Raw genomic sequence first — 16,363 nt, forward strand, 5'->3', positions numbered from 1 at the left:
GGTCAGAGGTTGGGCAGATGGCAGAGGAGGCACTCAGACTTGCCTGCAGGGTAGGGCGACATGTGACACCAAATATTTCGGGCATTATACTCTTTCATGCCAATTTTTTTTTCCTTCTATTTGAGAAGGTTGGAGCTGCTCTTGCTCTAAAGTGTCTAGCCATCCCAAATTCCTAAGGCAGGGTAGGGTGGCCTTGCTGGTTGGTTATGGAAGGAGATAGAGACCACCTTGAAGGCAGGCCAGGAATATGGTGCTTCCCTCTTTCCCCCACACCACCTCATAAAGTGGTGCTTCCAACCTGGTCTGTTTTTGAGCCATAGCGGGCCATCCTCCCCGCACCCCCCCATGCCAGTGACCCCACTTCACCTTCTTCCCCTCCATGCAGCCAGGGGATCTCCTCCCTCCTCACCACCCCCCCCACCCGCCCTGCTCTCTGCCTCCCCTGAATTCCCCGAAGCAGCCGGCCCCTCCGTGACGAGCTGTCAGCCCGGGAGCCACACAGGCTGTGCCATACCCGACTCTGCTCTGCGTGGCAGCGCGCATCAGCTGTCGGAGTGCCCCTCTCCCTCCCTCGCGTCCCCTCCCCTTCCTGGGCCGCCAGCTCTGTCCCCGAGCGGAGCCGCAGAGGGAGCCGAGCGGCGCTGCAGCTGCTCTGCTGGGGGCGCCGAGGTGACCGGGAGGTGGCGGGGCCTCCCACCTTCTCCCCAGTGCCAGGAGGTGGCCGGCTCTGTCACTCGGGGCCTCCCCGCGCCATGCCCCGCTGGGGCCGGGGCTCGCCACACCTTCCCGGCTGCGCTGCCCGCTGCCCGACAGGTAAGAGAGGGCAGGGCCTGGATGGGTCCCTGGACTGGCCGCCCCCAGTCCCCAGCCTCGTGAGAAGGGCAGGACACCTAGGCCAGAGAAGGCACTGTCCTCCTGTCGTCCTCGCTCGCTCACTCTCTAGCAGAGCTCTGCACAGGGGGGCCAACCTGTCGCCCTTGCCAGGAGCAAGAGTGCAGGACTGTGCCCAGTCTTGCCACTTAGTGGGTGCTAAGCTGCGAAGGCTCTTCTTCTTTTTTTTTTTTTTTTTGGTTCTCCTTTCTTCTCAGTCCTAACTTCCCAGGCCCTGGGAAACCTGTTTCCTGGTCCCAAGAGATGCCGTTTCTCTGCTCGCATCCCTTGGAGGGGGGCTCCGAAAATATTGTAGGTTTGCTATCTGGGCTAGGACACCGTCTCTTTTCCTTCCATTCACGTATTTTCTGCTGCCGTTTTAAGCGGGTCGCCTGCACAGCGGTCTGGCTGCCCACAGCATCTGTTTTGTTTTGTCAGCCTGCAAGTCTCCAGCGTTGCTGGTGACTAACGCTGGTGACACATTCCGATGCAGAGGGACTCACAATCACAATGAGTTGGAGGGAGATTAAAATACATTGGAGGTTGCCCCTTTCTTCTGTGTTTTTTTTTTTTTCACCACCACCCCCAGCTCCATGGGGTATAATTGGCAAATAAAATTGTGGTATGTTTAAAGTGTACAATTTGATGATCTGATACACAGACACATTGTGAAAGGCTCCCCATCATCAAGTTAACTAACATCTGTTGGCAGACCACTGATTTATTTTTTTTAATTAAAAAAATTTTAGATTACTATAGACAATGCTGAAGTAAAATCATAGTTAAAATTTTGCTCACATTCTAGATTATTTTCTTAGTCTTACAACTAGACTTGCTGGGGCAAGTTTTTTTTTTTTTTAAACTGAGATATAATTGACACGTAACATATCGGTTTCAGGCATATAACATAATTTGGTATATTTTGTATTGCAAAGTGATCACCACAATAAACGTAGTTAACATCCATCATCACACATAGCTACCAATTTTTTTTGGCAGGTCACCAATTGCTAAGCAGTGAGTTGAGGGCACAGTTGCCACGTACAGGAGGTGACGAGGCCCTGGCATCAGCTAGCTGGGTCCTTCTTGGGGCTGTCTCCGTAGTGATTTTTGGGAGGTGTGGGAGGAGAGTGGCTTTTCTCTTTCTATGTTAGAGCCGCTCACCATTAATCCATTGTTTCATACACATACTGCAATTCTGGCTTTCGGGTCCTTATAAGTCCTGATCTTGGGATGCTTTTAACCTGGTGAAATAAGGGAAGCCTACTGCATCCTACAACTTGGGTTATTTTTAGATTATTTGTTCCTACAGATTTGAAAAACTTCAGGGTTTTCTTGGAAGATGGAGAGGGTGCTGGAAAGTGGGGCAGCGAGATAGCTGTTATCGTGAGATCCTATAAATGTTTGGGGAAATCTCAAAGCTGTAAACATGCAATGTGGTATTTATTATGCTATTGATGGCTGTTACTATTTTGGGAATGATAACCTCATGAGCACTCAGTCACTCCGGTAAACTAGTTTTTATTAACCATTTGCTCTCTGCTCAGTCCTTAGAGTAGGTTTTCTGGAGAAGGTGGATAGGACTGGGGTGAGCAGGGACTGGAGTCTGTAGAGAGTGCCCTGTAGCTCACCGTGGCCAGGCATCAGTAAGCCACCGCTGGTGACCAGGTCCTTCAGTTTTTTTTTTTTCCTTTAATTTCACCCAGTGCCTACCACATAAAGAATCTGAAACCTTTCTCATAATTGTTGTCCAGTTGAATTAAATCTGCTACTGAAGCCAATGTCTTTCTTAACTCTGACTTGAAGATCATGGTTCCTTAGCTAACGGTAGCCATTTCACAAATGCCAGGTACTCCCAGGTGATTGAGTGAGAGTGTGAATGGATGGCTGAGCAAAACCCATCATATTTCCATAAAAAAAAAAAAAAACAACCTCCAAATGTGGATCTCAGTGATGGATATACAGCTGCAACTGAAATGTGTGTAGAGTAGGGAAAACCCTGGTGGTCTTGGGTTCAAGTGTCCCTAGGGTCATTAATGGAGTTACCCTGAGCCTTTCATTCAGGGATCCTGAACAGCTTTGCTCTTATAGTCTGTAAAATGGGCACAGTAGCAAACACCCAGCTTACCTCCAGAGGTGTTTGTGAGATAAACTAAAAGGAATAATGGGTAGCTCCCAATTATCACAATGCTGGACAACTTTGCTAGGCTCTTTCCCTGTATTATGCTGTTTCATCTTCTCAACTTCCCAGAGCAAACCAAGGGTCATGGAGGCCAAGAAACTTGAAATATTCAGCCAGAGAAGTGAAAGCAGTTTGTACGTTGTGATTGTGCCATGGAAATGTGAGTTTTGTTGCGTGTGATGACTTCATGGCTTAGAGTTTTTGTGCTGCCTGTCCTATTCCAGGCTCTCTGTTGTGTGCCTCTTTATTTCCTCTTTGTCCAAATACGTCTACCTCCAGGGATGCTGAAATGCTCCTTTCCTCCCGTATTGCCTCAGGGATCAGGATATTTTTCGCTGTCCAGGAAGCTTCAGCCTTCTCATCAGGACCTTTATTAGTGTGTTGTGTATGGAATTTACAAAAGGCTTTTGAATTTTTCAACAACAGATCCTAGAAGGAAAAAGGCCGCAGAAAAGCTGAATGGCTTAAGGTAGATTCCCACCAGGCCTTGTCTCTCAAGGAAAAGTGTCAGAATTTGCTCTGTAACTTCGTGCATCAGAGTGCACCTACACAGCCCTGGCCCCTCCTCCTGCCCCGGGTGTAGACATTGATGTGCACTGGCACAGGCACAAAAGCAAGTCACCTCCTTTCCCTGAGGGCTCTGTGCTGGTAGGCGCAAATCCCAGAGCTGTCCCTGGAGGTGGCCCAGGCTACTCCACTCCACTGTTTCCTACCACTATTGGTATACCGGAGCCGGAGCCCATCCCTGCTCTGATGACTCTGGAGTTTCCTTCTTGTGTGATTCTAAGTGGCTGACCAGAAGCGAGCTGGGAGGACATAAAAGCCATTGCTGAAGTCATTGAAGCTGGAGGATTAGAAACAGCTTGTTTTATATTCAGAGGAGGGGAGAAGGTTGAAGCTGCTTTCTGCCCACAGCTGTAAACCCTGATGGCAAGTGGAAAAGCTTTTGTTACTGCCTAAGGAGGGGGAAGAGATTGATAGCCAGTGCCCTGGCACTGCAAGATAGGAGGAGAGAGCCACACTTCAATTGTGGCAGTCCCTCATGCTTCTATCACAGCCCCAGGGCTTTGGAAACTAGGTCCTGCTGCTTCTGTCTCCCAGGCCTGCTACCCCTTCCTCTGCAGCCTCCACCCCACCCCCATTTGGTGTTGGGCCTCTGCATTCTATGACTCTGATACTGTCAATGTGACTTCATGTCTTCATAAGACTGAATAATGTACGATCCATGTTGGCTTATATATCTCACTGAATTCTTAAAATAAAACAGGAGGTTGGCATGACCTTAGTAATTCTGATTTCATAGATAAGAAAGCAAGGTCTTCGGCCAAGACGACCCAGCCATGAATGGGCAGAGTGGGAACTTGAACCCTTGTCACCAGATACTGGAGCCTGTGCCATTTCTATGACTTTAAGCTACCTCTCCCTGCCAGCATCCTGCTCTAAACCTGGTCTCACCCACCTGTCTGCTGGCTGGTTCAGTTATGTTCAACAAACATTATTGAGCATCTTCTTGATCCCAGGCACTGTGCCAGATGCTGGGGATTTAGAGAGGAAAAATACAGCTTTCTCCTCTGTAATATGCATAGGTCATGTACTACGTATGTCTGGTACATTGCTTGGCACATTAGAGATACCTAAATGTTAGTTGAATAAATGGATGAATGGATGAATGAGTAGTTTCCTGTCCTTGGTGGACTTAATAGTCTGGGGTTAGGAGAAGAGAGTTGTAGGCAACTAATCACACCACTCTGATGTAGAGAAGTATGTTTGGATCAGAGACCAAAGAGGTCAAGAACCAGGGGCTGTGAAGCAGGACAGGGGCAGAGCAGTGCTAGTAAGGATGCAGAGGAGAGGACAGATGTGAAAACTGTGAAGAAGATTTAATCAGTATGACTTGGTAATTGGCTTACTATAGGAGATGAGAGAAAGGGGGTCCTGTATTATTATTTCCCTATTTCTGACTTGAGTTACTCAGTGGATGGTGGTGTCAGAACCTGAGACCAGGAATTCCAGAGGAAGAAGTGTGTGTGTGTGTGTGTGTGTGTGTGTGTGTGTGTGTGGTGATGTAAGGGAGGGGGATAAAATGGGTCCGGAAAAGGAGGAAGGAGGGGCTGTGATGTGCTCAATGTTTAGATGTATATTTGTATTTGTTGTGCCCGTGGGATGCCTGAGGGGTGTGTTCAACAATCCATGGGCCATAAGAATCTATATAATTGGAAGAGGGACTGGAATTAGATGAAAATATTCAGAAATGGTCAGTATACTCAGTGTAGTTGGGATTATGGGCAAGTGTGAGATTGCCCAAGGAGCATTTAAGAAGAGAGAAGAAAACCAAGGTTAGAAGGCAGGAGAATGTCAACATTATGGGGTGGGCAGAGGAGGAGCCAGCGAAAGAGACCAAAGGGAAGGCGAGTGAGGACAGGGTAAGGCTACGGAGGTCAAGGCGGTGGAGGTGCCAGAATGAACAGTCACCATGGCAAATACGGCCAAGAGGTCCATAAGGACAAGGACCACTGGACCACTGAACCTCACAATATAGAGGTTGCTCTTTCAGGGATGTGGTAGGGGTGGGAGCCAAATTGTAAAGAACTGAGGAAGGGATAGGAAGTAGGGAAACAGGAAATTTTTTCAGGTAGTTTTGCTGACATAAGGAGGACCCCCCCACACTCCGAAGGGAGGATTTTTTTTTAATGAAAGTATTTTTATTTGTAAGTATAGAATAACATGAGAGAGGACAGAATAAAGATAGAGGGTTGATAAAGCAGGGCAGGTGGGAAGGAGGGGCTCAAGGTCACAGGAGGAAGGATTTACCTTGAGTAGACACATCTGTGAGTGGTGGGTTGCAAGTAAGGTTGTGTGTAAATGTGGATAGACTTGCAGGAAAAAAAAAAGACTTGCAGGGGAGGAGGCAGGGAAAGAGGTTGAGATATTTCATACCTGAGGCTTTGATTATCTTGGTGAAGCAGGAGATCAGGCTGGGGGTGTGTGAAGGATTGTGCTTGTCGCATGAGCCTCCTCTTTCCCTATACCGTGGCTTCCTGACCTTTGGCTGCCATCACAGAAACCAGCTGCCCACTGAGAAGCTAGTTCGTAAAAACCAGGTTTACTCTTTAAGGCTGTGGTTACAATAGGAATGGAGGAGTTTTGGGGAGGTGAGCGAACAGATCATCATTTGTATCCTCATCCGAGGTTGAAGTATCGCCCTAGATTCTGGATGCGTAGGTGGGCAGCTCAGCAGTGGGAAGAAAGGATGTAGCAGGATTCCACCCTGGAGCTCGGGGTTGGAGTTCTGGCCATGCCTTAAGAAATGTGACCGTGGGCAAAGTCTTTAAAATTTAATTTCTGTAGGTGATATACCCATTCTAAACCTCTATGAATTTTGGCACCTGCTCCCTGGGAGTCCAATAAAAGGCTTTTCTGAAAATGGGTTTATTCATAGGGAAGAAAACTTACAATGCAGGAAATCAGTTCTCATTCAAATCACCTCTTTCGATATTTCAGTTTCCTTGCACTAATAGTTTACACTTTATAGGTTCAATTTACTGAAGCACATATTGTCAGTGGTCACATATTTATAACACTTTTATGCACAATTTCAAAAATACGCAAACCAAGAGACTAGAACAATGAGTACACACCTGGTACTACCTTCTGCTTTCCACTCTAGATGATTTTGTTTTCTTTCTTTCTTTTTTTTTTAGTTTAAATTCAGTTTGCCAACATATAGTATAATACCCAGTATTCATCACATCACGTGCCCCCCTTAATGCCCAACACTGAGTTACCGTAACCTCCACCCACCTTCCCTCCTGCAACCCTTTGTTTGTTTCCCAGAGTTAGGAGTCTCTCATGGTTTGTCTTCCTCTCTAATGTTTCCCCACTCAGTTTCCTCCTTTCACTTATTGTCCCTTTCACTATTTCTTATATTCCACATATAAGTGAGACCATATGATAATTGTCTTTCTCTAATTGACATATTTTACTCAGCATAATACCCTCCAGTTCCATCTACATCGAAGTAAATGGTAGGTATTCAGCCTTTCTGATGGCTAATATTCCATATATATATATATATATATATATATATATATATACACCACATCTTCTTTATTCATTCATCTGTCGAAGGACATTGTGGCTCCTTCCACAGTTTGGCTATGGTGGACATTGCTGCTATGAACAGGGGCGTGCAGGTGTCCTGGTGTTTCACTACATCTGTATATTTGGCCACCCTAGATGATTTTGAAGCAATTTCCAGGTAGCATACCATTTCATCTTGAAATATTTCAGAATGTTTCTCTAACTAATAAGTTTATTAAGAAGAAAAATAACCTTGGGTGAGCAACTGGGTGGCTTAGTGGTTGAGTGTCTGCTTTCAGCTCAGGGCATGATCCCGGGGTCCTGGGATCAAGTCCTGTATCAGGCTCCCTGCAGGGCACCTGCTTCTCCCTTGCCTATGTGTCTGCCTTTCTGTGTCTCTCATGAATGAATAAATAAAATCTTAAAAGAAAAAAAATCAATATCACACTAATATTAGTACTTAATCAGTGCTCATATTTCCCCATATTGTCTCATGATATTTTTTATGGTTTTAAATTTGAATCATAGTTCCAAAATATATTCCACATATTGCACTTGGTTGATGTATTTCTTTAAATATATCTAACACTGGTGACCACTGTCGGAGGGACAGTCTTATAATTCCTATAGTTCTATAACATCTCCTGATTTTGTGTCATTTTGCCCCGTGTTGGTTTACCATTTAATTTTCGGAGGCCTAAGGAATAATTTCAGTTTAGACTCCAAAGTCTCTGAGGTTTAATTTTAAAATTCCTTCTAGACACACTTAAAAGGAGAAGTGGAAAGATAGTAAAGAGAGAAAAGAGGTAGAAAAATGAAAAGACTGCAGGGAGCAGCAAGGAGACAAATGAAGGCCTGAGAGGAACAAAAGCAAATAAAAAAGATATCGGAGACACACGTCACCCGCCCTGCACCAAGATGCTTGAAAATCCTCACAAACGTGTTTCAAACGTTTCTGTGTCACCTCCGTTAGCAGGTAGTAAACATGAATCTTTAAATAAGGACATTGTATTGATTTAGTGCATTTTCCGAAGCAGTTTATCAAATAGCTGAGCAGATGTCATCCAAGTAATCCTCTATGTGAAGTAGGCAAGGAGTAGGAATTCTAATTCCCATTTTATAGATGACGAAGCAGATGAGATAGCTAATACTAGTGGCTCACACTAAGCACTCATTTGCCATTTGCCAAGCATTGCGCGAATCACTCAGCTAATCCGTATAACAATCCTTTAACAAGCCTGCGGCATTGGTACTGTGATCTTCATCTTACCTGCGATAAAAATGACTCAAGGAGAGGAACGTGCCCATAGTTACAGATCTGGAAAATTACAGAGTGGGGATTGCAACTCAGGCCGCTCCAACCCACTCCTCTTTTTTCTGGGTCAGTCTACTCCCCACTAAATCAGCAATCCTTTAAAAAAATTTTTTTTGCATATACTTGCTTGCTGGTATAATTCCATTTAAGGGGAAGCTCAAAGCATCACCAAGTATAATACAGATTTTCCTCGATTTAGGATGGGGGTCTGTCCCGATGAACTCATCATAAAGGTGAAAATGTCATAAGTTGAAAATGCATCGAATGCACCTGACCTACTAAACATCATAGCTTAGCCTAGGCTACCTGAAACATGTTCAGAACACTTACGGTAGCTATCGTTGGGTAAAACCATCTAACACAAAAGCCCATTTTAAAATAAAGTATTGCATATCTCATGTGATTTATTGAGTAAACTTGCACTGAAAGTGAAAACCGGCATGGTTGTACGGGTGGAGGATAGGCTGTAGGGGTATCAGTTGTTGACTCTCGTGATGACGTGGCTGACCGGGAGCTCGCTGCCACTGAGCGGTGTCAAGAGAGAGCATCCTGATGTCACCACATATCACCAGCCTGGGAAAAAGAGTAAAATGCAAAATTCAAAGCATGGTTTCCACTTAATGCGTATCACTTTCTCACTATGGTGAAGTCAGACAATCGTAAGGGGAACAATTATCGGTAGAACCGTCGTAAGTCAGGGACCGTCTGTGGTAGGGTATACAGTGGGCTAGAATTTGCAAGGCGTTTCCCACAGACTTTTTCATTTCTTTCTTATAACCAACCACTCTGAAAAACAGAGCAGTTAATTTGGGTTTTACAGAGGAGGAAAATGGAATTCAAAGTTGATGATCACATAGCTAGTTAGGGTAGTTAGTGTCACAGAACTAGTTATCCGCAGGGTCAGGACCAGAGGCCCTTTCTTCCCATTCCAGATCCTGTTCAGTTCTCTTTGCAAACCTCACGGGCCGACACCTTTGCTGACTTCTTGCCACAACCCCGCTGTTGTTCCTTGTGAGAAGTTGAGCAGGCTTATTACAAATTAAATATCAGGATGCTTGAACTGATGAGCAGGAAATGAGGCTGCTAATACTCAGAGGAATGAAATTGAGACGTATTTTTTTTTTTTTTTTTAGTAGAATTTTGGGCCGAGTGGCCTCTTTCTGTCCTTCCCTTCCCTGTGTCCTTCCAGTCTCCATGGAAACCCCAAATCAATGCAGCATATGTTGATTCATGTTTCTGCTGTTACTAGGAAGCTACAAAGTGGAAATTGCTTTTAAAAGATTTGTGGAAGAGCTTTAGCGTGCTGACCAGAATTCAAATCTAATATCCAAATGACTGTTTTATTAAAAGCTTTTAATGTGGTACTGTCTTAGGTGGTATGTTGATTAAATAAACACACAGGGGGCATTTGGCAATAAACCTCCACCTCTACTAACATGGCTTTTAAAAATATTATATTGCAGACTTTAATTCCCTTTATCTTCCATTTAATTACATTTTTGTAGCCTGTGTGACAATGCCAGGTGCTCCTTTTGCTCTTGATTAATTCCACCCTGCCCTGACCAGGGCTGTTGGGAACAATAGTTTGCAAATGCCTTAGGTACCCATGCTGCTGCTCCTGAGAGTCATTAGCATTAGGCCGACTTCAGTCTTGACCCAGAGACTGCAAAGCTCTCAAGTGTTTCCGCCATAAGAAATCCTCAGTGATTTTTCAGATTTTTTTTTTCTATGAGCTCAGAATCAAATGCAGCTGACATTTATTAAACATCTGCTTCATACGAGGCAATGAGAATTGATAGCAAGGGGAGTAAGTCATAGAGTCTGTCTTTGTGGAACATGGGGTCATCTGGGAGGATCAGAAAACATAAATCACAAGGATAAACTACAGACCATGCGGGCTGTCAGAGAGTCACACAGCAATGTGGTGGTGTTGGGATGGAGGGATTCCTTCTGATTGAGGGCGTTCTGAAAAGCGTTGGAAAGGAGAATTTTTATCTTGGAGGGATTGGGTTTAGAGAAGGAACTAGGACTTAAGAGGCAGATCCGGGGAAGGGTTTGGTGAGGGGGGAACATTCTGGGCAGAGGGGGCAATGATGGGGTTAGGCATGTGTGTGCAAGCATGTATGCACAATGGGATATAAGACTGGATACATAAGTGGGACCAAACTGTTAGAATGTCAGGCAGGAAAAATCGGTACAATGAAGCCCATCAAAAATTATTCTACAGACCATTTATGATACATGTTCGGTGGGTAACACTGGTGGTAGTGTAGCGTGCCAGGAGGTTTATGGGGAATGGGGGAGGCCATGACTTAGGAGGCGTTGGAAGAGGCATATACTATGGTGGGTGCCCAATAGCCTCTGAATGGCAATGTCAATGGATGGAAGGGGATAAAGTTGAGAAATATTTCAGAAATATAACGAGAAGTTTTAAAAATCAGTTCAACAGGGCAACAGAGAAAATAAACCCAGAAATACCTGTATTTAGTACCCTGAGGGGCTAGGACACAGAGTACATGAGCATGCATAGGGAACCTGGCAGGAAAGGAGGATTTGGAGGGGAAGGGGGTTGTTTCTGACACAGTTGCGTCTGCAGAATCTGAAAGGGATGGAATTGTCCTGCTGTCCTCTGGAAAAGCCAGTGTGGAGCTCATGAGAGGCAGGACTAAAGCACCCATGCCAGAGAGACACACTGGCCCATGCCTGGAAAGGTTGGGTTTCCTAAGAGGAGCAAACAGAGAATGGGAAAAGCTGAGAGGTGCAAGGCAGCCTGAGAAGCCAGAGCAGGGCTTGTAATGCCTGTTTTCCTGGGGAAAGCCATGTGTCACCAGCAGAGATGTCCTATGCCTAGTCTTTAGCCAGCAACTCAGGAGCAGTAACCAGAAAAGAATCCAGAGCTCTGTATTCCTGGGCCGGGGCTGGCTGTAAGCCTGGGGACGCAGAGTTCAAGTAGGTGAGTGCCTTTCTTACTGGCACCCCAGCCTCCCTGCTTTTTCCTATTTCTCTCCTTCAGGAAAGGAGACCAGGCCAGAATGTTTAACCTTTTGATTCCCCTTAATCTCACTCCTCCCCCTACCCCCAAATTCTTTTTATTTTATTTATTCATGAGAGACACACAAGAGAGAGGCAGAAACATAGGTAGAGGGAGACAGGGAGCCTGATTCGGAACTCGATCCCAGGACTCTGGGATCACGACCTGAGCCGAAGGCAGACGCTCAACCACTGAACCACCCAGGTGCCCCTGCCTGGAATTCTTTATGCACCTGGTTCTATAGGAAGGAAGATTAACTTAGAGGCCTCCCCTGAGAGGGGGCTTCTACTGGGTCTGTGCTTCTCAAACTAGGGTGCTGTGTGGTTATGTTTTGGTGTTTAGGAATGTTTTGGTTAAAAAAAAGGTTAGACTAGTTTTAAATTTTTCTTTTTACTCCTGCTAGATGCATGTCCACACACTCTTGTCCCTCAGCTCTTCGTATTCCTGCTCTTTCTTAAAACTTTATTAATGATTCTATCTTTCCTTAAACATTTGGGCGGGCTTATTGACTTCCTATGACTATATTATTTCTCCAAAGGCTAATTGAAGATTCTGATGCCTAGTTAACATTAGTCAGCCCCCACTGGAGACTTGGGCCCATCTGCAGCCCCCCTGTCCTATCTCCTCAGTGCCTTTGAATCCTGGATGCCAGATGGGGCAGCATGAGACTTCGAGGGGGGCTTTATCTCACTATTTTAGCACCAGAAGAGGAGTCCCATGATGATACCACCTTTGTATTACGGCAAGGGGCAGGGCAAGGGTTGGGAACATGAAGCTTGGTATCAGGCACTGACTCTGCCACTTGTAACTGACTTGTCTCTGTTTTTCCATCTATAAAATGGGGATGATGAAGATGTCAGCCTTGTAAGTGCATGGAATCACGAAGGCTCCACCTTACGGCATAAACTTATGTTGGATTAGGGAAGTGCTTATCAATGGGCTTTTATTCACAGTTTGTGCACCTGTTTTCTTTTCTTTTTTCTTTTCTTTTCTTTTCTTTTCTTTTCTTTTCTTTTCTTTTCTTTTCTTTTCTTTTCTTTCTTTCTTTCTTTCTTTCTTTCTTTCTTTCTTTCTTTCTTTCTTTTTTTTTTTAAAGATTTTTATTTAGAGACATAGGCAGAGAGAGAAGCAGGCTCCCTGCAGGGAGCCCGATGCGAGATTCTATCCCAGGGCTCATGCCCTGAGCCCAAGGTGGACGCTCAACCACTGAGCCATCCAGGCGACCCTGTGTACCTGTTTCTTACGGTGCGGTGTATCAAGAAAATGTCCAGAAGCAAAGGATTCTCTTTATGCTTCAATTCTAAACCCTGGCTAGCATTGGCGGTCAAGGCAGGGGTTCCGAGGAATGGGAAACATTTCTTTTGCCTCTCATTTCATAATGCGAAGTTCCCTTTACCTAACAGAGGCACACCGTGGACATTTTTCAAGAGAGACAATGAGTCACTGTGGAGGCAGCATCAGGAGTTTTTATTTCATCCTCTCATCAGGCAACGTGGGGTTGCAGCAGACTCATGTCACTGAGAAAACACGAGTTATGCGACCAATAGATCTGCCAGGAATTCTGGGTCCCGGTGTGACGCAGTGGGAAGAGCTCTGCTGTAAGAGTTCTAAGAAAACAAATCTGGTCCCTCTGAGTTGCTTCTTACGTGTTGTGTCGCTTTGAAAAAGACATGCTACCTTTTCCAGCCTCAATTTTCTCATCTGTAACTCGGAGATAATAATATTCTCTCTGGCTGTGGAATAGGGTTGTTGAATAAGAACACATGAACATGCTTTCTACATGATAAAAGGTCAAACAAATGCAACCTAATATTTTTAGCATCAAGCCATCACTTTCTACAGAGATTTCTGCTGCCTCTAGCAAATGCCACCTTCCGGGTGTCCAAAAGGGCTCGCGGCAAAAGTTAGGTGCATTTGGAGGTAGTTCCTGAGTGGGAGCAGGAGACTCGGCCTTTGAGACTGGAGTGGAATGGGGAGAAGGGGAGCTTTGTCCCAGGGCAGTGCTTTGCAAACTTCAGCAGGCATCAGATTCACCTGGGAGGCTGGGCTACTTCCACTGAGTTTCTGATCTGTAGGTCTGGGGGTGGGGCCTGAGAATTTGCATTTCGAACACATTCCCAGGTGATGCTGACGCCGCTGGTCCAGGGACCATACTCAGAGAACTACTGTACTAGGGCAAGCAGGAAGAGAGAGTCCTCCTTCTGGAACCGAAACAGGCAGTGTGAAGATCCATATGTGGGTAAGGGGGCTTGGAAGAGAAAAAAAAAAACAAAAAAAACAAAATGGTAGAAGACAGAAAAATGGGGATAATGTGCAGATTGGACAGAACAAAGGGAAAAGTCTCACTCCGTAACAAATGCAAGCAGGGGGAAGTTGCTAGGTGATGGATGAGGGAGAGAGGTGAATTTCCACTGAGGAAAAACCAGGAGCACAGAGTTGGAAATATACATGTTTTGAGGAGGCAGAGGAGGTGGAAATTTCTCATTAAGAAGTGAGGAGTGGTGTGTTTGGTGCTGGGGGGGTGGGAGGAGAGACAGACTCGGGGGGGAAATGCCTCTGTCGAGGAAGGGGGACAGCTGAGATGTGCCAGAGGGGGTAATTTCAGGGCTGTGTGGTTTGGCTTGGTCGTGGAGCACAATAGAAATTGGGAGAAAGGGGGTGGAATTTAGATGTGTGACCTGCCCCGTAGCTTTCTTGCTCTCTGCATTTATCACATCACATCACACCCAGCAAGACAGCCCCCCTCCTCCTGGCTCATTAGGAGATTTGATTCGGCTTGGCTCCTGCTGTCAGCAGCTGTCTGGGGCAAGATCTTTATGCTCCCTGCTCCCTGAGCAGCAACCAGCCTTCAGCCAGCAGCGGAGCTCATTAGAAGAGGGCCCCCTGGACACTAGATTTTCAGCTCATTGGTGGCCGGAAAGAGTTAATACCTACGGCTTCGCTGCCCCCTGCACAGCCTCTGGGTGCAGAGGGGGAGGCAGCTTTGGGCTGTGGGGACCTCTCCTTGAGCTGCAGCCAGAGGAGCAGGGAAGCAGGTTAGTGAAGAGGAAGGTACGGGAGGAGTGCCAGGCGAGCTCTGCTCAGGGGCACCTCCTGCATCCTGCCAATGAGGATGGGCGTGCAGACTGTGCCCGGGAGCTGAGCCGCCGCCCGCTGGGTGTAGGCTGCTTCAGTATTTACTGGATGTGACAAGCAGAGAGAAGAGCTTTCAGCGGGGCTGCTCGCTGCCCGGCTCAAGTGGAGGGAGGTGTGTTGTGCTTGCATGCGTGTGTATATGTGTGTGTGCACGCACGAGTGTGCCTGTGCATTCATGCACACATGTTCTTCACCCATCAAGGATTTGACTGCTAAAAGAAAGATCTACTCTTTCCCCAGAACTCCTTAACCTGCAGCCTCTCTGACCATCCAGTTGGCAAAGACCTGCAGGCCATGAGGACTGGTCAAAGACAGTGAGTATTGCTTTTGCTTTTCTCTCTCCTCTTCAAGATGCCCATGTGGGCTGATTGCATTATCCATATTTAATTAACCTGCCTCTCCATGCATATTGATTGCTTTCTCCCCGCTGAGACTCTTAGTTTCTCTTCCCCTCTTTAAAAAGCATTGCTCTTTGCTTTTAACCTTTGTTTTTACCTTGAGTCCCCTCTTTCCATATGTCCCATCCTGTCTGCCCCAGAGTCACCTGTAACTGGATGTCTGCCTAACAGGGCACATTTCCGTGGGCCTTTCTGGGCTCCAGTGACCCCAAACTCCATCCCCTAGAAGTCAAGGACCAGATGGAATTAAGAGCCCCGAGGCACTGGGGTTGGGATGAATGAGGAAGCAGGGGCCAGAGTCTCCTGCAGATTCCGATTTAATTGAATTCAAGGCTGGGCTAAGTGAAGGGATGGTGGAGGGTCTGGGGGGGCGGGGGTGGGCACGGTGGGCAGCGCTGGATTTGGAAGGGAGAGAGGCAGGCATGAAGTGGTCCTGGCAAGCCAGTGGGAGCTAGCAGCGGGAGCGGGAAGAGCGACAGGGCAGGGACTGGAGGCCTGGTAATGCCTGCCCCAAATGACCTTGCCTGCTGTGTTTGTGGGGAGTCCTCCCTGGTTCTGTTCATCACCCGGTATAACGAAGGCCCCTGGCACAGGCTTCCCCTCCTCCAGGATGAGAGCCCATAAGCAAGGGAAAATGAGGCATAGGTGCCCCAAACAGTGATTTCTTACAGCTGGAAGAGAGAGAAGCTTCACTCTGTGAAGGGCTTTGATGTCCTGACATCTGGGCCAGGCAGGTGTATGCACCATTAGAACAAAGGTTAAGGAGATGTCCCTACTGTCGGGGGGGATGTCATCTAAGCTCAGTCTCCTGGAGGTTGAGCTTTTACACAAACTCTTAACAATTTTTTTTTTCAGTGTTAACAAAGCCATGTTTTAATTTTACCAATTTTGATATTATTAGAGAAGGTATTTTAAAAAGTATTTGTGATACGTTCCGTGTAATATCAAAACAATTTAAACGGAGTAGACCGGGTAGGGGCCTTATCTACCTAAATTAGGTTTCTTTTAAAATGGATTCTATGTTTGGTGTCAGGGTTCCCCTGGGGAGCCCTTTACGGATAGGCTGCTCTCTTCCCATGTTTCTTCCTATCATTTCTGTGGGAACAAAGGGTTTGAAGCACCGAGGATGGTACCCTCAGGAGAGAGAGGAGTTCAGTCCACGAGCCCTCAACCTCAATATCCCCTTTCCTACTGTCCTCCCTACTTCAGGTCAGGAATGGGCCAGTCCCTGGGCTGGGGCAGGTGGGGCGGCCTCCATATGGGCAAGAGAGCATGGCTTGCATATTCATCTCACCAGCTTGTGCCTGTAATCCTGCAAAGGAGCAGGCCTGTGCAGTGACGGGGCCTGACAA

At 46.4% G+C, this 16,363-nt stretch overlaps 1 protein-coding gene across 7 annotated transcripts in view; it reads left to right on the plus strand.

The window, feature by feature from the left end:
* The first annotated feature begins 769 nt into the window (after positions 1–769).
* The window catches only part of RGS8 (regulator of G protein signaling 8), a 40,493-nt gene continuing 24,899 nt past the window's right edge, over positions 770–16,363 (plus strand). For 2 of the 7 annotated variants that reach the window (XM_072830969.1, XM_072830973.1), the window contains exons 1-2: positions 14,524–14,725; positions 14,854–14,927. Coding sequence is in view for 3 of the 7 variants with exons in the window: in XM_072830973.1 (XP_072687074.1) it covers positions 14,908–14,927 (20 nt within the window). In the remaining 4 variants the exon portion in view is untranslated. The other 5 variants (XM_072830972.1, XM_072830968.1, XM_072830971.1 and 2 more) reach the window with 5 other exon arrangements.

This window comes from Canis lupus, chromosome 6 (assembly GCF_048164855.1).
Source record: "Canis lupus baileyi chromosome 6, mCanLup2.hap1, whole genome shotgun sequence".
Classification (NCBI taxonomy): domain Eukaryota; kingdom Metazoa; phylum Chordata; class Mammalia; order Carnivora; family Canidae; genus Canis; species Canis lupus.